This window comes from Danio aesculapii, chromosome 20, assembly GCF_903798145.1.
Source record: "Danio aesculapii chromosome 20, fDanAes4.1, whole genome shotgun sequence".
Lineage (NCBI taxonomy): Eukaryota > Metazoa > Chordata > Actinopteri > Cypriniformes > Danionidae > Danio > Danio aesculapii.
This window is the reverse complement of record NC_079454.1, coordinates 48,176,637-48,199,492: the sequence shown is the minus strand read 5'-3', so window position 1 is coordinate 48,199,492 and position 22,856 is coordinate 48,176,637. Positions and strand designations below refer to the sequence as shown.

At 35.8% G+C, this 22,856-nt stretch overlaps 1 protein-coding gene across 2 annotated transcripts; it reads left to right on the top strand.

The window, feature by feature from the left end:
- Nucleotides 1-1,835: 1,835 nt before the first annotated feature.
- Nucleotides 1,836-21,364, top strand: tfap2b (transcription factor AP-2 beta). 2 transcript variants are annotated; one of them, XM_056445503.1, is made up of 7 exons: nucleotides 1,836-1,916; nucleotides 4,116-4,574; nucleotides 5,697-5,754; nucleotides 7,199-7,418; nucleotides 7,891-8,009; nucleotides 8,546-8,687; nucleotides 19,517-21,364. In XM_056445503.1, the coding sequence occupies exons 1-7, from the start codon at nucleotides 1,836-1,838 to the stop codon at nucleotides 19,809-19,811; spliced, it is 1,374 nt and encodes a 457-aa protein (XP_056301478.1). In that variant the 3' UTR covers nucleotides 19,812-21,364. The 2 variants fall into 2 exon arrangements, with proteins under 2 accessions (XP_056301478.1, XP_056301479.1); XM_056445504.1 differs by lacking the exon at nucleotides 1,836-1,916 and adding an exon at nucleotides 3,505-3,758.
- The last annotated feature ends 1,492 nt before the right edge of the window (nucleotides 21,365-22,856 follow it).

The following is a 22,856-nucleotide window of genomic DNA, read 5'->3' as shown; positions in this document are numbered from 1 at the left end:
TTAATCACATTAACTAATGCATTATATATATATATATATATATATATATATATATATATATATATATATACAATTTTATAATGATCCTATCATTATAAAAACCCAAGAATTCAATTTCTAACACAATGGAGTTTAATGTCAAGCTGCACCTGCCTTTTCCTTGATTTGCTCACCGATGATGATTTCTGAATTGTGCTCTATCCGTTGAGCAAATGTATGCTCATTAAAAATCTCATTCATTTAATTGAAATATTTAATTCAAATGTGTTTTTTTTTTTTTTTTTTTTTTGTAGCTTAACAATAAATCAAACAAACGAAAGTGACAAACATTGTTAAAATGACAATGTGTATTAAAGGCATTACCCCCAACTTTCTGCCCCTCAGAGGGTATGGAGGGCTAAATCAAAGTTTATCATGGGCCAACTTTGGTTTGGCCCCTAGTTTGGGCATCTCTGGTTTATAGAGACTTTTTGTGTCTCCTATTTAGGTGAGCATTTCCTCATTTAACGTGAGCAGGGTGCGTGTTTTTGCAGGTTTAAATGCAGCTTTGCACTAATTATCTATCGTTGTTGTCATGCAAAGTGATACGTTTTATTTTTCATGTATAAAATATTTAAATAAACACTGATAAACACGTTATGGATTTAAGTATGTGTGTTTTCATTTCCAAATTCAATAAAACTCTATTTGCTTCTGGTAAGTCCATGCTTTTTTTTTTCAGTTCGTTATTAGTATCATTTATCAGTATCAATGTGAAACTTTCGCTTGTTTGGGCCTTAGTTTAGTTACAGTGAGAAGTGTTTGCCTCAATTCTGGTTTGCAAAAACATTCACCAGGGAAATTATGTCAAAGTTCATTTCAAACCACGTGAGAATACAAATTTTCGAATGGATTCGAATTTTACCGCCTAATATGAATAATTTACAATGGAACTTACTTTGAACCTTGTTAGCAACAGTAACCAAGGGGCGGTGCTTATCGAGGGGTCAATTCAGGCAGGTGGTTTACAGCAGGACTGTGAGTATAGGTAAACTCAACAGGAGCTCGGACAAACGCGGTTCTTGTGGATGTCAGATCATTTAAAAACAGTGAGTATCATTGAGACAAAGTTTAAGAGTAAATCTTAATCACTGAGCCTCGAAAAAAGGCGAAAATGCACTATTTCCAGTCAAAGTCTCACCCTAAAGAGCTTTTCGTTTTCTTTTCAGCGTACAAGTGTATTTGGCAGTGACCAGCAGGTGGCGCACTGGACTGTCGCTTTCACTGAAGCGCCTTTGGATTTCTGACCTGGCTTCCTTCAGGTAATGTTTGCTTACAGATCTGATAGAGATCTGATACTCGCTAAAAAAAAGTCCACTCGTTTCACATTTTCGGTAAATTGCACGTAGATTAGTTAAAGTATATCAATATTTACCAACCTATCAATGCATTTTAGATGTTTATTACGTATTTTATATAGGTTAAAACGTGCATAGTGTCTTTTAAAATTGTATAATCACAACTATCGACTATTTAATATCTTTCCTTTAAATCCAACGTTGTCTCGTGCATGTAAAATGGCAGACAGTGTTAGTTAAATGTTCAGTTCATCTGCTGTTGATGATGGAGCGGAGTCTCGGCGAATCCCCCCTGCAGCAGGTTTACATACAACCCAAAGTCAACACACTTAACATTAGACATTCACTGTATCAACGCCGTTACAGCACACACGCAGACAAACACAGCAAAAGGGGATTTTCTGTGAGCTTTACGTTTTCGGCGAGTGAGTGAGAGAGTGAGAGAGAGAGAGAGAGAGCAACGGAGAGAGAGAGTTGAGATCTTCACTCTTCACATGAATGCACTCGTTATACAGGGATCAGCGCGCGAACATGCTGTGGAAACTGGTGGAAAATGTCAAGTATGAAGATATATACGAGGTAATGAGAGAACTGTATCTGCATCTGTTTTATACTTTGTTTTATAACTGGAAAATGCTGCAATCGGCCGTGCATTATTTTTTACTATAGTATATTTGTCTCTTTTATTGATGTGGGGTTTATACTGCTTATTTCTAGGATAAATCAAATAATGAACGTTTGATTTAAAATAGAATGCATGTTCGCATAATTCGATTTCGTTCCATGCATTCTAAGCAATGTTCTGTTTAACAATGAAGTCATTTTTAGAATGTTGCATTAATTTAAACGTTATTTATCTAGTTTTCAGTGCACATTTTAATATTAAAATATTTAATAATATTTTTATAATGTAAAAATGTAATATAATAATAATAATTTAAGTTGCGGTCATTGTAATTCTTTTTTTATAAGGATCATCTCTGTACACTGATTATTTTAAGGCAGATTATGTGTATATTTATAACGATTTTATTCATGCAATTCCAAATGAGATTTTTTTTAAATCTAAAAGATCTAGCATGACAGCTGACAAAAAAACGGTAAGTCTCAATCATAAAACGCACTGGAAAAACTTCTACCATTTTCTTGAGACTCATGCAATAGAGTTATTCATAAGAGAATCGCATCCAGAGATGGAAGGAGGACGCAAGAGTCACGCGTGGGAGTCCCGTGGATTCCCTATGAATGAGCTCGAGCTCGTGGGAGAGACTCGTGGTGGTTTTTGGAAAAGCCTCGCGGGATGCCGACCCAGAGAGTCACACATGGCTTTTCTCTCACAGTCACCGTCACGCGTGTAATTAAACACTTCGACCCCGGTCCGTGAAATCGACCATTATACGAGCTGTTTAATGGGGCACTATTAGTGGAGGACTTTAAACTGTCACCCAGCGCAGACGCCACAAAATTACCTTAAAACTAAAGCTGTTATTTTTTAGCTTAAGACATTTCCAGGAATAGTTTAAACCACGCTGATGCATCAAGATTGCTTTATCGTATTACAGTATGTGCATGGTTGTGTGTGTCAAAGAGCTGGGCCTGCTTAAACACATGGTATGATGTGAAACTAGGAGGACATAGCATTGTTATTGAGCATTATTTGTGTATTGATTGTGAATGGTAACACAATAGTGAGTAAAATGACGTGGTACTTAATAAACTGAATGACGTTTCTATCTTTAGTGATGGAATCTGGTAGTGTGAGCATTGAATAGCAAGGGTCTGAATAGCAATATTTGTTGTGGTATAGTGGTTATAATGGATATTATGAGTATGTGAGCAGTGCTTTTGATTCTGAATGAGGCCTCTGTCCATCTGCCCTGCTCAAAGCAGCTGATTCCGGCGATTCGTTTGTTCTGTCTGGAGATAAATGGACCCTGCGCACACAACAATAACATAAAAGACAACAATAGCAAAAGAAAGAGGTCCAGAGCAGTGCATGTCGGACCTCAAACAGAGAGGGGAATAAAACAGAGCACGAGTGTTTTCCTCCTCCTGAATGAACGTCACTTACAGCAGCAGCGCCTTCACGCTCCGCTGCTCCCCACTGCTTTAAGTATTCCCGCAATATTAGAGGAGTCATGAATAACAATTATTCTGAGGAGGTGTAGCGAGGCGAACGGACGGAGCGCCGCACTCTGGATCAGAACGCCGGATCGGAAAGAACAAACCCAAGACGTGGAGGAGCAGATTTCTGTAGGAAAAAGTCATTTAAGCTGAAAAAACTAGTTTTTGCACCGTGTGGTCATGAGGAGTTGAAAAGGGAGCGCGTTTCTTCAGGCGAGCGTCTGTCGTGCTGTCGCGAGTCACTTTGCTTTACGCGTTATTTCCGCCCAGATGTTAGTGCACGCATATTCCTCCACGGTGAGTTTGAGAATAACAAGAAAAGTACTTAATTGTAGTTGAGTAAATGCACTGTGCAAAAAGGTGGTGTGTGGGTCTTGCTTATGATGCAAGCTTAGTATCCTAAACTTGTTTTACTATGTGTAAATATACAATTAGATATGTTTTAAACAATATAATCGAATCAGTTTTATAAATAAAAGTATTTGCAATATTTATAGGATTGCTGTATATGTTGACTGCTTTCTTTTGGATATTGATGGATCAATTCCAGTAGAGCCAAACATTTTTTGAAAAGTTTATTTATCCATATTTTAGAGCACTAAATAAAATTAATGTTTGTTTCTAATCGTCTTCATATTATTTTCTCGTTTAAAGGACCGCCACGATGGGGTACCGAGCCACAGTTCAAGACTTTCCCAGCTGGGTTCGGTCTCTCAGGGACCGTACTCCAGCGCCCCACCGCTCTCTCACACACCTTCCTCGGACTTCCAACCGCCGTACTTTCCGCCGCCGTACCAGCCTCTGCCGTATCACCAGAGTCAGGATCCGTACTCACACGTCAGTGACCCGTACTCTCTGAACGCTCTTCACCAGCCCCAGCAGCACCCGTGGGGCTCCAGGCAGCGGCAGGACTTGCAGGGCACGGAGAGCGGAGGTTTACTGCCGCAGCCCCGAGCCTCTTTACCGCAGCTCTCGGGTCTGGACCCCCGGCGGGACTACTCGACCGTGCGCCGGCCGGACGTGCTTCTCCACTCCACACATCACGGGCTCGATGCGGGAATGGGAGACGGTCTGTCCCTTCATGGCCTGGCGCACGGCATGGATGATGTGCAGGTTAGTTTTTAATCTTAATATACGGCTTGGATTTTAGCCTCGTTTTTTTGGTTAAATCGCAAAACAAAAAAAAATTCTTGTGCATTTAATATTTTTTTATTAACGAATTTATTTTGTTTTGCTGAATTTTAAATTAATAACGAATTGCTCTGTATTATGGCAGAATTCTGTAAAATTTCAGGAAGTTTTCTGACCTGTTTACAATTTATGTGATGCATTAAACAAATTTAAACAGACTCTATTTTCTGAACAATGTTATTAAAGGAGTCCAAACTCTCTTTAGCACACGTACACGTAAGAGTTTAATATTTAAAAAAACCCTAAAGGCTTGCTAATTATCTGAAAGAATAATTTGCTTTCTTGGCAATCATTTTTGTTGTTTTTTATACCACAAAAATATCATTATAAATAATCTTACTGTGTTGAGGAAAACTGATGTTGTGTTAACTCACAATTGTATCATGCTGCCATAGCTAAAATGAAAACTTGACAAAGAGCAAATCATTTTAGGGTATCGTCTGCTCGGTTCACATTTCTAACCATCTGTTTTTTGATCGATATATCTCTGCTCACATCATGTCTAATTTCGTCAATTGACATGTTTACCCGTAATGTAAATTTTAGAATAAGGCCTGTCCTCGTTCAGTTGAATGGACAATGATTGTCTGCATCTCTTCTCAAAATGACTATAAAGTGTAACTGACATCTGTCGCATATTTGGGAGATTCCTTTATTTTATCTGCTTATTTTAATAAAAGGATGTTTTGATTAATATTGTTTTGATTTAGTTAAATTCAGATTAGTTTACGTTTTAATACATTAGGAAATAGCCAACAAGAAAACTAATTCTGAGAATTTTAAAGGAAATTGTAATTATGAACGACTTTTTAGTGATAACAATGGCATGAAATAAAACCCTTATTAAAAGGCTTTTTATCAATTGCTAACGCTTTTATTTTTCTCTGTAAATCTTATTTTTATATATTCATTTATTTTTTGGCAATGTATCTGGACAAATCCACTTATATTCGTATAGGGGCATTGTTCTGAACATATCAAAACCAGATAATTCTATGTAGCTTTAGTTCAAAAGTTACATACTTTAATTATGCTGTTTTTTAGGCTGTGGAGGACATCAATGGCGCGATGAATATTCTGGATCAGTCCGTCATTAAAAAAGGTAAATATGAAAATGGCTGGAGGAATTGTGAAAATGTCAAAGTGAAAAGGTAATACTTGAATATAAGCTATCGCTGAGCCTTGGACAATGAATGAATCGCTGTTTATGGATTCAGGGCAAAAAGTCATTTCAGGTGAATACACCTTGGTACACCTTTTTACGCATGCGCTGAATCATATCTGGTATTCAAATGATGTCGCCTACTTATTTTCTTAACCTTGAACACAAAGCGAGTGAAAGTGGAGATTTAGATTTTTATAGGCCCTCTCTTCTGTTATAACTTCATCACAAAAAAATGGATTTGTGTCTTTATAACACTTTACTAAAGTCGGTTTTATTTTATTTAATATGACAGTAGCTCAAATTCCCGATTTATGTATATGCCCATGTGCATTTTCTTGGACAAAAAATAACTCTTTTGTTGATATAATTTCTCCACGGAGATTTTGATATATTTGCTATGAGATTAGACCATCATGCAGTCAGTAACAGCTCCAGCAACACTCCCATGGCTCGTGTTAATATTTGTCCGTTATGAGGGACGCTTGCCGGTAATTTAGTTAACGGAACACGGGCCTCCCAGAAGAGACGGCCTTTAAGTGGCCGCTGTGATGGATGGTTTTCTGAGCGCAGATCTCGTGAGCTCGTTTAGAGCTCGTTTTCTCTATTATCCCCTGTAGAGATCTCCGCGGGCTCGAGCTCTCGTTACCCCATTAGCGCTTAAGTTAGTAGACGTCGTTTGACGGTCAGAATGTGAGTGTGTGTGAGGGTGATTTGTAAAATAGGTGGTTAATGTTATTAGCACGTGTCGGTCATCAATCAATAATATTATAAATGAGCACAGTAAAGAGTGTTGAAATGTCAAAGTGGAAACAAGGGCTTACTGGAAAGTGTGACTGAATTGGAATAAAGAGAAAGGACTAAATCCCAGTGCCTAACAAGATTTGAAAGCGTAATGCTACAGTTTTAATCACGTTGGAAACTGAAAAACGTTCCCGTTAAAATTGGTCCATCACTCCATTTTTAGAATGTAGCCTACACCGTTGATGATAATTTTGGCAATATGATAACCTCATTAATAGGATTGCATAGGGTTTTGCATTGTTTGGATGTATTGACAGTTCTGGATTGCTTTCAATTGTACGTGGGATTAACGTATGAAAACAGGAGCACGCGCTGGCAGCTCCGGGCGCGTGCGGGGTGACCCGGGCCAGCCGAGGGCTTGAGCTCACGGCGCTTGTATATGCCAAGATTTCACATTACATAATATTCTCACAGGCCTGAACTGTCTGTAACAAGTCTTAAATATTATTTTAAAATAGTATTTCTTAGTTTTATCGATAGCATCACGAGGTTACGCAGCTACAAATCATTTCAAGTCTTAATAAGTGTACCATTCGGACGTAGCTCAATTTTATTTTTTTTTATTTTTTTCCACGCACAGTTCCAGTTCCCCACAAAAGCGTCGCTTCTCTGATGATGAACAAAGACGGATTAATCGGAGGGATCTCCGTGAACGTCAACGAGGTCTTCTGCTCGGTGCCCGGCCGCCTGTCTCTTCTTAGCTCCACATCCAAATATAAAGTGACTGTTGGAGAGGTCCAGCGGCGCCTCTCTCCGCCGGAGTGCCTGAACGCGTCTCTGCTTGGCGGGGTTCTGCGAAGGTGAGACCAGGCTCATCATTATATCCGCCGAGATGTACATTATAATACAGCAGAGGTCAATGGATTAAAGATAAAAAAGAACAAGTTCAAGTTGAAACTTGTAAACATCGAGATGATAGCATCTGCTGTTCGCATTTTCTGATATAAACCAATTTGAGGGATGTAAACTAAAACAATAGTCCCAGTGTTTTTCATGTTACATTTTTAATTTCTATCGCTTCCAAGAACCCCAAAAGAGTTACATATTGATAAATAATGTTAAGAGAACTGTTTTAACATTACGTTCTGCTTGAAATAACCACATTTAAATAGTCTATAGCGGACGTTTAATAAAACGCCCACGTTTTTGTTTTCCCTCTAAATTAGCCTAGTCCTGGCAATAACATCTGATTTTGATTGTTCACGTTTCAAGGTGTATATCTGCTGTCAATCCGTCATTAGACACATAACTAATTATCCATTTTCTGATCAGAGCGAAGTCAAAAAATGGCGGCAGATCACTGAGGGAAAAGCTGGAGAAAATCGGCTTGAATTTGCCCGCGGGGAGACGCAAAGCAGCGAATGTCACTTTACTGACGTCTCTAGTAGAAGGTAAATCAGCACATCTGATTTTTATTTCCCTGTTCACTGATTCTTTTCTCCGTAACCTCGATTGTTTACTCTTATGTCTTTTAGAGGTTAGGCCTTTCAAGTTAGAAGACTAAAACAAGGCAGTTCAGCTTTTTTCACAATTTAAAAGCAATGCTGTTGTTTTATCTAAAGTTATTTACCATTTAAATCTCAAACGAAAATTTGGATTTACGAATGAACCAAGTGCAGAAATTAAAATATATTGCCTTGGGAGTTTCTCTAATCTGATTTATTTTCTTATGATCCCTCAGGCGGTGCAAATAGTTAACAGATGCAGCACGAAAACGATATTTTAACCACTACAGATAATTTCATATAATTATTGTTTTGACTGTCTGATTGCTTTTACACTGCAGTCCTTCATTTTGTTTAAAAGGCTATTTCCCCTCCAGTTCATTTGAGCTGCAGCCACAGCTGTAATTTCGCACAGAAATGTTTAATGCGAAAATGTGGAGTAATTCCGTTTCACTATATTGTGTTTATTTTTCATTTTCCAGGAGAAGCTGTTCATTTGGCTCGGGACTTCGGCTACATTTGTGAAACTGAGTTTCCCACAAAAGCCGTGTCTGAATATCTGAACAGACAGCACACAGATCCAAACGAACTGCACTCGCGAAAGAACATGCTGCTCGCCACAAAGTACGTGCATAATGTGTTTACTGCATGAGATTTTTGCTTTTCATTGGAAGCCAGTACCTGCTTGCCGCCCTCATCTGAACAAATGTGTAGTCACATTTCCAAGCAAATGTTGAATCCATCACGGATTGCAGGGGAGTGTGTCGTTTTGATGGCTGTCCGCTTAGTGCCTGGTGCGTTTTGACACGTTTAGCTGGTTTCTAATGAGGCAGTTCAGGTCCACCAGAAACACGCGTCTCTTATCCATCTCAGCCTGGCACCGAGCTAGAAACTCATTATATTTAAGTGAAATGTTTCAAGTCTTAAAGTGCCAGCTTTCCCCTTGAAGTTCTGCCTAAGGTCATCCCTCCTCCCTCGCCTCTCCTTTCACAGTCTGTCTGTCAAAGTCCCGTCAGTCAGCCCGCGCCCGCGCCCCCGCCCCTGCACGCGCCTCGGGCACTCGCGTTCTGTCGCTCTGGAATGAGCGAGCGAGAGAGAGAGGCGCGCTGCGCACTCCCGACTGGACAACAAGACTGTTTGTGGTTCTGAGACGCGAAAGCGAATGTGGGTCAAAATCTGACAAGCCTAGACAACTGCAGATGCCGCAGCAGGGCTCTGCAACACTGCCAGTTGGAGGCATTTGAACTGTTTGTCACAAATGACCTTTTAGAGATTGAAGTATGATCGTTTGCTCAAATCCTTGTTTCAGATTACATTGCACCTCAAAGCACTCTTATAAGCCTGACACAAGTAGTTTTGCGTACATGCTGTTGGAATAATAATTTAAAATGAATTAATATTTTTTATGGCTAAATAATTACAATATTAAATAAAGATCATGTTTCATGAAGACATTTTGTACATTTTCTACATTAAATATATCAAAAGATTGTTGATTAGTAATGTGCATTGCTAAGCACTACATTTAGACAGCTTTAAAGGTGCTTTTCTCAATATTTAGATTTTTTTTTATTTCAAATAGTCGTATCTTGGCTCTAAAGTTGCATGTTTTAAATGGCAGAAAAAAATGTTCCTCCTCTATAAATGCTGAGTTAATGATGATTGTTGCATTGACCTTGAGTTCAATATATTATATTAGTATTGTTTAGATATTCTAATGAGTCAAGAGATCGTAGCATTCAAAAGAATCTCCAGATGCACCTGATGATACCCCAATGAAGGCAGTTCTTTGCCAAAACGTGTATGGCAGTTTTTTAGGGCATGCGAATAAAGGCTTTTTAATATTTTTCCACATTTTTCAAGTGCCTTATACTGATTTTGGCTGTCTATTCTTATGAAAATCTTACCCAAACAGCACAGACACATTATTTAAGCTACCCTTGAGCACATTTTGTTTGATTTTGGCAGAAAATAATTTTACTTTGGTCACAAAACCCCTTTAATACACACTAAAAATGTTGGATTAACCCAGTAATTGGGTTTATTTTTTCAATGAAATTTAAATTGCAATTTTAAGCTCATTGGTTGGTTTTTGGTTACAACAACCCAGCATTTTTTAGAGCATACACATCCAAATTGTTAAGGGATTCAATTCATGTTTATTTATATATCGCTTTTACAAGATTGTGTCAAAGCCACTTAACAGAGAGGTTCTAGTAAATAATAAGTGTGACCATTTCAGAAACACAGCAGAGGTCAATGAAATAAACTACATTTAGTCAGTTTTAAAGGTGTTTTTCTCAATATGTAGACTTTTTACATTTCAAATAATTGTATCAAACTACTCTAGTTGCAGGTTTTAAATGGCAGAATATAATTAGTTTTCCCCCCTCTATCAATGCTGAATTAATGATGATTGTTGAGTCGACCTTGTGTTCAATATATTATATTAGTATTGTTTAGATATTCTAATGAGTCAAGAGACCGTAGCATTCAAAAGAAACTCCAGACACACCTGATCACTGTTACTCTGATGAAGGTAGTTCCTTGCTGAAACGTGTAGGCACAGTTTTTTTTAGGATTAGCCATGTCAATAAAGGCTTTTTAATATTATTTCACATTTTTTGAGTGCCTTGGACTGATTTTTGCTGTCTATTCTGATGAAACTCTTACCCAAAGAGCACCAACACATAATGTAAGCTATCCCTGAGCACTTTTTGTTTTTACTTTGGTCACAAAACCCCTTTAATACACACTAAAAATGTTGGATTAACCCAGTCAGTTGGTTTATTTTTTCAATTAAATTTAAATTGCAATTTTTAACTCATTGGTTGGGTTTAAGCCAACATTGGTTACAACAACCCAGCATTTTTTAGAGCATACACATCCAAATTGTTAAGGAATTCAATTCCTTATATATAATATCCTTATAATTTATATATCGCTTTTACACCGTAGATTGTGTCAAAGCCGCTTAACACAGAAGTTCTAATAAATAATAAATGTGACCATTTCAGAAACACAGCAGAGGTCAATAAAATAAATATGACAAAAAGCTTGGGTTTAATTAGAAACTTATATCCTAAACATCAGGATAATAGCATCTGCTGTTTGCATTTCTGATACAGTTTTCCGTGGGTTTTTTTCCCTATAAATTAGCCTAGCTCTGATAATAACATCTGATTTTTTTATAATTTTTTTTTAGAGGTTTTCACCCTAATTGATAGGACAGTGGAGATTTACAGACAGGAAAGTGTGGGGAGCAGAGACTGGGGAAGGATCGGCAAAGGACCTTGAGACGGGAATCGAACTTGGGTGCCGCGAGCACCTGGGTGCTATGTGTCGACACACTAACCACTAGGCTATTGGCGCCGACAATAACATCTGATTTTGACTGTTCACATTTAAGGTGTATATCTGCTGTCAAACGCTCATTGGACACGTAACTAATTATCCATTTTCTGATCAGAGCGAAGTCGATTTTTAATTCATTGGGTGGGTTTAAGCCAACATTGCTTACAACAACCCAGCATTTCTTTAGAGCATACTCGTCCAAATTGTTAAGGAATAAGTGGACCATTTCAGAAACACATGGAGGTCAAATGTTGAAAGGTCATTAGTATGTCAGGCCATCTGGGCATATGGCTGAAAGTTCTGCCTTTATTTTTTCCTATACGATTCCCCAAAGCAAGAAAAGCATGAATATTGAAAGCAGTACCTCTTTCAGGATGTAAAACATGCTGAGAACGGATAATTCTCCTGTAATGACAGATAAAGACTCTCTCCCAGTAGACTGAAAGTTAAATTGATGGCTTTATTCTAATTGATGGGCTTTGCTCTCCAAGCAGAAATATGCAGACTTTGCTTTGAGGACTTGAAGTTCTCTATCTCTTTTATGGGCCGTTAAAGCTGGAGAGTTTCATTTAAAGTAGATGTTAGGCTTTAAGAAATTGAAATAATATTTTGGGAGACATTTGGGTTATTGCAGGATGAGAAACACGCCTTTTACCCATTATTCCAATGAATGCGGCCACAGCTACTGAGCATCACTGCCAAATCTAAACCTGTCAGAACATCTCTTTTAAAGATTTTATTTATTACGTGAGATCATTAAGAGCATTTTATGCAATCACATATGCATAAAAATCACAAAAACATTCTTAAGCTGCACTGGAATATTAGAAACACCAAAAATATGGGTCAAAATTCTATATTTATATTTTATAATGCCAAAAATTATTAGAATATTACATTAAGATCTTGTTCAATGTAGATATTTTGTAAATGTCCTACCATAAATATATCTAAACATTATTTTCGAGTAACATGCATTGCTAAGCATTACATTTAGCTAGTTTTAAAAGCGATTTTCTAAATGTTTTGCTTTTTTTATGCACCCTCATATTGCAAATTTCAAATAGTCATATATTAACTAAATACTGCTGTACCCTAACAAACCAAACATCAATAGAAATAATACTTATTCAGCATTCATGTGATCTATAAATGTCAGTTTCAAATAAATGACATGACTGGTTTTTCGGTCGCATATAAGGCACTGACATGCACAAATATGGATCTGATATAGTGTTATCTTTTACTTTTACATTCTGAAGTGTGAAAGTTTGACAAATTGGAATATATATATTTTTGATCTGATTCATTTCATCATAAAATCCCAAATGGAGAAGTCACAGAGTTGATAATTCATGAATGAAAGTTGCTCTACAGAAGCTTTGATATTATGTATGAATTCTCTTTTTATAATCAATATTTCACAGCAAGTTAAAAGAATATGCAGATGTATAAAGAAATAAGTCAGATTATCCATGACAGCAAGTTGACTTCTTTTCAGCTGCTGTTGTGAGCTTTATAAATGGAAATTGATCTCTGTTCCATTTCACTGTTTAATTCAACTCATGACTTAAATTCATTTCTTGAAAAATGCATGCGGTAATCTATGAGCGAGCAGGTCACTTTTCTTTTTACTGATAGAGAAGATCAAGCACGTACCTTCTGATATGTTCTGATAAATGCGAATGAAGAATTTGTCATGCTTGATGTGCCTGGAAAAAAAATGTCATGACATTCTCTGATTGGATCACAGCGGTGTAGATGTTAAAGGAATTGGATAGGAGACAGTTAGTACTAGTGACTTATCCTAAAACCCACCTGACTAGTCTTGCCAAAGACAGAACATGTCTAGACCACACAGTCCCACTTGCAGAATGCTGTTTCACGTTAAGGTTGTTTTCCTAAAAGCAATGAAATATAAAGCTTGTAATGATCACTCAACATAAGACAAGCATCAATTAGTACAACAATATATAGGATATACTTAAAAATGTACTTATTTAATATTTATTTATATATTTAATATTAATATTTATTATTTAATTAATATTTGTGGACATCACAACAATTGAAATAACTACTTTTGGAATGTAAAGGCTCCATTTGTACAGTATATGGATAGTTCACCCAAAAATGAAAATTCTGCCATCATTTACTCACCTTTTACTTACACCCAGCTTCAGCTTTGTAGTCGTTTAACAAACAGAAGATATTTTGAAGAATGTTGAAAACGTGTAACAATCGACTTCCATGGTATGGTTACAGGTTTCTAACATATCTTCTTTGTTGTTCAACACACACACACACACACACACACACACACACACTAGGGCTGTGCGATTAGTCAAAATCGAATTGCAATTGCAATTTGAAACGTTGCAATTAACTAATCGCAAGAGGCTGTGATATGAAATATATTTGTATTATTTTATTTCCATCTGTGTGTGATAGTCTTACTAGCCAATTGAGTGAGCACAATTGAGTGATGAGTGTCTTGCTAAAAAGTCAACTGAAAATATATTGCAAGTGATACTCTATCTAGTAGCTAGTATCTGTATTTTTATAATTATTAATTTTTTGTTTTTATAATACGCTGCACTAATGCCTCATTCACACTAGCAGTGACTTCGTAGCTGTCTGTCGCTTTGGGTTGCGATCTGCTGCAAACGCAGATCTACACCACGGTGAATACAACCGGCCTCCGAGAGAGGATTACATGAGCTCTACTGGTGCTCATATTGGCTGATGCTCAAGATAATCGCTCTTCATTTGCATAAAGTTGAACGATTCTCAACTTTGTCACGTCGCTCAACACGCCCACCTGGTCGCCAACGGTCGCTCACATAGACGGAGGTTGCCGGAAGTAGCTGGCTCTCCATTGAAATGAATGGACACTTGTCGCTTTGCTGCTGCGAATCGCTCATAGTGTGAATGAGGCAAATTCGAATCTCCCTAATTTGAGTTTAACTTGTTTACAGAAAGCAAAGGTCATTTTATTTGTGTTTACTGTTTGCTCTAAAGAAAAATTAGTGTTTCATTTCTGAATATTTAAAAATGAGTTTAAATAAATGTTTAAGTAAGTTAATATCTTTTCAGTTCCTTTTTTAATTAACACTCACTGCATTTTAGCAGTAAGAAGCTACGAAACAGATTATTGAGCTGAAGCTGGACTACAAAATTAAATCGCAAATCAAACTGCTCAACTCAAACTGCTTTGAAACGGGTAATGGCACAGTTTTCATTTTTAGTGAACTATCCCTTTAAATGGGCTTGAGTGGTTCCATGAAGAACCTTTAACACCTCAACAAGGCTTCTAACACCCCACAAAGGGTTCTGTAAAATGGAAAAAAGCTCTTTAGATTATTATCATGTTCTTCATAAAAAGAAATAAGTCCTTTTAAAAACATCAAACTGAAATTTATAAATTATGAACAAATTTATAATTTATAAACAAATCTGAAATTTAGCACATTATTAAATTCTAAAAAAATAAAAATATTTTTTTGTTGGCATAATTGGTTCAATAATAAGTTAAAAGGGGCATTTTTCCCTATAGGTGAAGAAAAATTCACAGAGAAATGAAAAGGCACTCATTTTAAAATTAAAAATTATTCTGTTATCTAAAACATTCTTTGGGAAACCAAAAATGTAACCCCAACCCCCACCCCCCTTGATTGAACCTTTTTACAATGCTTTAAGCAGCATGATAACTTATCCTTACACAAAAGGCAGACATAAAGTATAATAATTCCTTCCCATGAGGTGTAGAAATACATTTACCATCAAATTCTCCATTAAATATCTGTACTCTCCAATAAACGTCACTGATAGCTGAGGCTGCCACCTCCGGCGATAGTTTCTTGTTATTAAATAGAAATTGTAGATTGTCTGTAATAATGGGAACTAACAAAATCTCTGGCTCTCTTGAGCAAATATACATGTTACAACAAAGTGTCATGATATAGTTACAGTCCAGTTCATCTCATTAAACCCAATTATAGTTTTTATATAAAACTATCAATGCAGCTGTGATATTAAGTGCATTCCATTCATCTTTCATACGTTCATATACTATACAGTAAAACAGCGCTGATAAAAAAACATTCAGTGAGAAATCTGCTCTAAAAGATCTGATAAAAAAACAAAATAGTAAAAACGTTTGGGTTATTTGCAAGTGGTACATTGAAATTAAGCATTTGGTTGCCAAAGCATGCTATACTGTAGGTACAGTCCAGTCCATAATATATTTTATATTCATTGTATGTTTTATGTTAAAGATTGACCAAAGTCTAAAAGATTTAATTACAGAAATCCACTAGAAATTAAGTTTTTAGTCTGATTAGTCACAGAAAGTTTGCAACCCAAAGTCTTTTTTATTGCTGCAAATGTGTTTTAAAGAATACGTTAAATCCAAAGAACTACTTTTTGTTTCCCCAAAAATCCTTTCAATGAACATTTCTTAACCATTATTTTGTTAGTGTAAGTGGATAGCAAAAGTTCCTAAAGAAAATAATTTCATTGCAACAGTGGCATAGAATCACATTGCTTAATTCCCTTAAGAACCTTTTAGTGTTCAGTTTAGTTCAATATATTACTAAATAAATAAATAAAAATACTATTAGACTCATAATATTTTTTTATGGAATGGAAAGATTGCATGAATGTTTAAGATTCTTAATGGGACAACTTAATAGTTTTATGCTCAAACTACTTAAGTTAAGTACAGTTAATCGACTTGTGTTGGGACAACTTGAAGGAATTGTGTGGAACCCAGGATTTTTACAGTGAAGATTTAAACATTCAGAACAGTTCGTCAACAAAAACATACTCTTACAAATAAAAACTTTCAAACAAATGTTTTGCAATGACGCCATTTTCACGAAAAGAGCCATTAGGGGATGTAAAAATGGTTCTTCTAAAAACAATAACACTTTAATGACATTTTTAAACTTTTAACACTTTAATGACATTATAAAGAAGCTTTTGTGGAAGTTAAAAGTTCTTCACAGAATCATCAATGCCAAAAAGCACCTTTCTTTTGATACAAGAAAGAGAAACAAGCAATTTTCTCAGGATAGATTTTTGAGTTTATTGCCATATCAGCTTCTTTGGCTATATGGCAAACAAAACAAAAAACAGATCAAGTTTACAACATTTTATAAATATCACTTTTTTCTGTAATTATAAGAATATTTAACAGTAAAAAGTCATCAACATCAATAGATAATGCATAAGATAAAATAAACAAATAATATATAAGATAAATAAAAAATAAGACAGTTTACTTTTGATAAAAACTGCACAATTCCAGAAGGATTCACATCTAAAAATCTATTTTATTTAAAGTCTCGCCCGATAAAAATAGTTGTTTAGTAACATTAAAAATAGGGAATTCCACAAGTATATGTTAAACAGTTTGGCTTCTGTTTCAATATTGACATTTTGGGTTTTTTCCCCTTTGGATAAATGTTCATGTGTGAGTATTGCGTGTCTAATACGACATCTTCTGATTATGTCTTGAGTTTTTTTTTTAAAAAGTTAGATTTTCGTTCTATTTCTGGCTGGATTTCAAAAAGTTTGTAATTTTCTCAAAAGCTCTTGAGCAATGTTTTGCAGTTGCCGTTGCCGTAAAAAAGTCTTTGGGAATGAAAAAATTGTTCCTCAAAAATGTATGGCATTTTTCCATTATAAAGAACCTTTTGTGGAAGCTAAAAGTTCTTCACATTCATCAATGCTAATAAAGAACATATTTTTTTTATAAAAAGTATAGAAACAAGCTAATTTCTCAAGTTTTTTGAGTTTATTGCCATATCAGCTTCTCTGGATATGTCATGGCAAAAACAAAATCATAAATTAGATAAATATCACTTTTCTATAATTATAGAAATAATTTAACAATAAAAAGTCATTAACATCAATAAATAACACATAAATAATAATATATGAGATAAAAAAGCTAAGTTTTTTAAGAGTTACCTTTGATCAAAACTTGCACAATTCCAGAAGGATTCACATTTAAAAATATTTCATTTAAAGTCTCTCCAGATAAAAATCGTTGTCTGATTACATTAAAAATAGGCCATTTCACAAGTATATGTTTAACTGTTTACTGTAGACATTTTCTCCTTTGAGTAAATGTTCATATGTGAGTCTCATGTGATCAATATGACACCTTCATCATGTCTTCATCATGTCGAAAAATGGTTTGATTTTCTTCCCATTTCTGGCTGGATTTCAAATAGGTTGCAATTTTCTCAAAAAAAGCTTTTAAGCAAATGTTTTGCAGTTATGCCGTTTTCACGAAAAAGAGTCTTTGGGGAATGAAAAAATGGTTCTTCAAAAAAGTAATGACATTTCTCCATTACGAAGAACCTCATGTGAAAGCTAAAAGTTCTTCACAGAATCATCAATGCCAAAAAGCACCTTTCTTTTGATATAAAAAAAAAGAAACAAGCAATTTTCTCAAGATAGATTTTTGAGTTTATTGCCATATCAGCCTCTCTGGCTAAACAAATGTACATTTTATAAATATCACTTTTCTATAATTCTAGAAGTATTTTAACAATAAAAAGTCATCAACATCAATAAATAATGCATGAGACAAAATACATAAACAATATACAAGATAAAAGTAAACCTTAGAAAAACTGTTTTGTTTTTTTTGTTTTATAAAAATTGTACAATTCTAGAGGAATTCACATTTAAAAATATTTCATTTAAAGTTTAATTTAAAAATCGTTTTCTGATAACATTAAAAATAAGCTGTATCATATGAACGGATGTTGGCAAGACTTCAGGACTCCACACATACTTTTAATCAGAAATGGGGTAGCTTTTTGCAGTATTTGGAGAGCATGAAAAAGAAAATTAAAGGGTTGTCACTTTGGCTGTCTGTTGTATTGTATTATTTTATATTTGTTATAATTTTGTTTTGCTATTATTTTTATTATAGTTTGTTTACATTACTTTCCTGAATGTTGAATTTGTATAGTGAATTTTATGTGGTGTGGGGTATAAAAGTTCAAAATAAAAAAGTTCAATGACAAAAATCCATTAAAAATAGGCAATTTCACATGTATATGTTTAACTGTTTGGTCTTTTTTATGTTTAACTGACATTTTGGGGGTTCTTCTCCTTTGAGTAAATGTTCATGAGTGACCCTCGTGTGTCCAATATGACATCTTCATCATGTCTTGAGTTTAAAAAAAATAGTTTGATTTTCTTCCTATTTCTGGCTGGATTTCAAAAAGTTTGCAATTTTTCAATAGCGTTTCAGCAAATATGCAGATTTCATGAAAATTGTCTTAGGGGAAAAAAAAAGGTACCTCAAAAACTTTTATTGACATTTTTCCATTAAAAGGAAGGTTTTGTGAGAGCTAAAAGTTCTTCACAGAATCACCAATGCTAATAAAGTACATATATTTTTGATATAAGAAAGAGAAACAAGCTATTTTCTATATTTTGGTTGCATTTCTTTGGATTGTCTAATGCAGTCATCCAAAAATGGGGGTTGCGAGACATTAAGGATGGGAGTGTCGCTTCGTGATGGTCAAAAATCTAATTCATTTTATTAAACTATTAGAATTACCATATTTTATCCATAATATACAGAAGAACAAAATTGTAGGTAATAGTTACATTGAATTGCCCAGAGATGGGTTGCGGCTGGAAGGGCCTCCACTGCGTAAAACATGTGCTGGATAAGTTGGCGGTTCATTCCACTGTGGCGACCCCGGATAAATAAAGGGATTAAGCCGAAAAGAAAATGAATGAATGAATGAATGAATGAGTTACATTGAAAAAACAACATGCAAATAAAAGTCCTAGAGTGATTATTTATATTAGAGACACAGCAATTGCGTCAGATTGATTTTATAGCACCAAGTTAAACTTTGACACCTTTACAGCACTCGCGTTTAAATGATGAATAAACTTGGGCCTATTGTGTGCGCGGTTTATACATTTATAACCACCTCCGAGGATATTGGGGGTCGCGAGTCACTGGCATTGTTATTTTGGGGGTCACGGGCTGTAAAGTTTGGAAACCCCTGCTCTAATGAAAACAAAGCTAACCTATGCGTGTTTTCCTTTCTTCTCAGGCAGTTGTGTAAGGAGTTCACGGACCTGTTGGCTCAGGATCGCACTCCTTTAGGGAACTCTCGGCCTTCGCCCATCCTGGAGCCAGGAATTCAGAGCTGCCTGTCACACTTTAGCTTCATCACGCATGGTTTTGGTTCTCCAGCCATCTGCGCCGCCCTCACGGCTTTGCAGAATTACCTGACTGAAGCCCTTAAAGGCCTCGACAAGATGTTCCTGAACAACCCCACTCCCAACCGACACACACCTGCAGACGGCTCCAAAGGCGGAGAGAAAGAGGAAAAACACAGGAAATGAACTGTGGAAATACGATAAAGGAAGCAGAGATGTTCAGAGATTCTATAAACTCTAGTTTTATGACATTGCGTTTTGCATTCTGGGTGGAGAGCGGATCATGGGAAAACTAAAGGAACGATACGATACGATACAATAAAGACTGGAGGACGCGAGTCTGCTGAGACACCATCTTCATCTCATTTGTGCGCGAGTGTGAAAACATTTGAGGAGAGAGTGCGTGTGTGTTTTTGTGTATAAAAGTACCACATTTTACACAACGTCAGACGCAGGCTGTCCTTCACACACATGCTCATGAATCTAATATTTGAGTGTAATGGCCAGCGCTTTGGAGGACAGGTTTGCTTGGAATATTGGTGGAGACACTTTTTAACTACTATATTTAATTACACGTATTACTATACAAAACTATTGGTGCAAAGGTCTGCGATATTTAAGTACATTCAAGTTTTGCCAAAAATACCGCTGCAGTAAAAAATAAATTCACACAATCATCTTCAGATCATAAAGGAAGTAATGGTCCTGAAAAGGAGATACAGTATTCAGTATACAGAGATTTTATTGCATTTATTAATATATGCGGATGATTGAAATGGAGTGTTTGCCAAAAAGAGGATGTAGATGTCCAACAAGGCATATCTGGTATTGTGACAAATATTCACCATAGCCTGGCATTCCCATAAAAAAAACACACACACACACACACACACACACACACTTCACATAATCATTGAAATTAAGTCTTATTCATATACAGATTACAAGCCAAATTTTACAACTCTAAAACTTTCCATTCTCCTCAAAAACATCTCTGGCAATATCCAGATTATCTTGTCCACAGAAATGCAAGAGTTAAACTGTATGTTTTGGTTGTATCTTATTTTAAACTGCTAATGCTTGTGCTGTCTTGGCCATTTGGATATTTTCAGTACGTTTCTTTATTATGGTAATCAGCTCAATGCAATCACGACTGATATTTCATCTATTGCTTTTGTATTTGTTTTTCAAATATAGCATTTACACCGAACTAAACCAACGGAGACGAAGCTTAAATAGTGTTTATTTGTTTTACATCCCTGCATCAGCTGGATTGAAGCTTGCTTGGACCGTGGTGTTGAAAAAAAAATGGACATAAAAATGGGATATATGCGTTTGCTTATCGGCTGCACAGGTGACCGCGCGTGCTGGAACACGGCCACGCGCAGCCTTTCCGCGCACACCTCAGCCGGAGCGAGGGCGCGCTCTCTCAATAAGCTGGATTATAGCCTGTCTGTCAAAGTTAATATTTGGTTACCTGTGTGCGGAAGGTTCTTTTATTTATGTTTGTATATATTTATTTATGCTTAATTTAATGGGCGTTTGTACATAGGAATAGACTGGGTCGTCTATCTGTGACTGTCTCTGTGCGTGGGTGAACGCTTGTTTTAGATAGCATCTTGTATTTTTTATTTCTTTTTGTTTCATAGATACGGTGTTATGTGGTGAAGGCTAGAAGTTGGTTCTTGTCTGGTGATTTTCATTTACCTCGAAATAAGAATAAATCGTGTTTTATTGTAGTTGTTGATGTGTGGTAACCCTTTATCTTCTTGTTTCATATATATAAACGTTAAGGTAATATTTCCAAAACGGTGCGTAAATGTCCAAACAGCATAAAATAAATGCGCATAAATTGAGAATAATTAAAATATCGAATGAATATGCTGCCATTAATCCCTCGAATTATTTCATTTGCAAGTAATTCTTTTAAACGCAATCATAAAATCCGGCAGGCCACATAATACATTTTATAACACTGCATGGTTTGCATTTATATTTTATTTTAGGCTATTATAAAAATTAGGTTATTAAAAAATAAAAATAAAAATCACTGACGTTAAAAAACTAAATTTCAACAAGCCTCCACAAAATGCATGCTTTCCCTAAAGCCAAAGCCAGTGCTCAGCATATATGAGTACACCCCATTTTTAAAATGAATATTTTCATCCATTTCTCAGTGAATATGGGTAATATATATTGGTGCATTTGAACAAAACAGATTTATTAAACAGATATATTTATTAAAATAACATTTTAGTCACAGAATATCTTTAGAAATTTAAAGATAAAACATTTAAATTCATGCAAAATAATTAAAAACTACAACATTTCAATAAAACTGTATCTTGATTTTGCTATTTAGGGAATTTCATTAAATATTTTCCCCTAACATATAAATTTGGGGTACTCATTTTTGAACGATTATTGTAAGCTATTTTGTTAGATTAGCTCCAGATTTGGCTTCAGTACTGACTAACCTAATGTATAAGCACAAATATAATACTGTAAAGCTTCCTTTAGAAAATATTAATTTAAATGAGAGATTTGTGGGGGGTGAGCTCATATATGCTGAGCACTGTAACAATTTATTTTACTTACATTGTTAGCTGTAAATAAATCAGCAAGTGTATAAATAAAATAAATAAAATCTAATCAATAAAATTGATGCTTTTACAGCAATAATAGCCTATTAAATGTTACAATAACTTCACCATACAATGCAATAATTACAGCGTTATTTATCATAATCAATGCGGATTAGCTAAAAATTGAAGCTAATATCAGAATCTTTCATACATTTACGTCATTCTGAACATCAACATCTAGTCATGTTTTCATTATCACACGGACTTATAATGCAATCAGATTAAATAAAAGCTCGGAAATTAAAAACGGAAATGAGACTTCTGAATCTGCATCTTCCTGTCTAGTTTTAAGGCAAACAAGAAATGCCAAAATGTATCGAAAAGCATCGCTTGAAGGCGTGTGTCCGCAGTGGCGGCAGTAAAGTGAACTCATATCCCGGCCGCAGGTCAGACCCCCGCGAGTCCCCGCGCGCATCAGCCCGCGCTGGTGTATTTAATGCGGAGGAGCGCGTGGCCTGCGGGTTCCGTCGCGTGACTCCTCATGCGTGAAGTATTGTGACCCAGGTGCAGCACCCGCATGTCCGCAAGCGACGTGGATCTCTACGAGATTCAGAGATTTCTCTTCAGCAGAAAAAAAGACTAGCCT

Bases quoted from the DNA above. Each gene is read 5' to 3' on its own strand.
- tfap2b (XM_056445503.1), top strand. From the start codon at position 1,836: ATGCACTCGTTATACAGGGATCAGCGCGCGAACATGCTGTGGAAACTG. The intron at 5,755-7,198 runs GTAAATATGAAA...TTCCACGCACAG, and splicing joins TCAGTCCGTCATTAAAAAAG to TTCCAGTTCCCCACAAAAGC. The intron at 8,688-19,516 runs GTACGTGCATAA...CTTTCTTCTCAG, and splicing joins AACATGCTGCTCGCCACAAA to GCAGTTGTGTAAGGAGTTCA.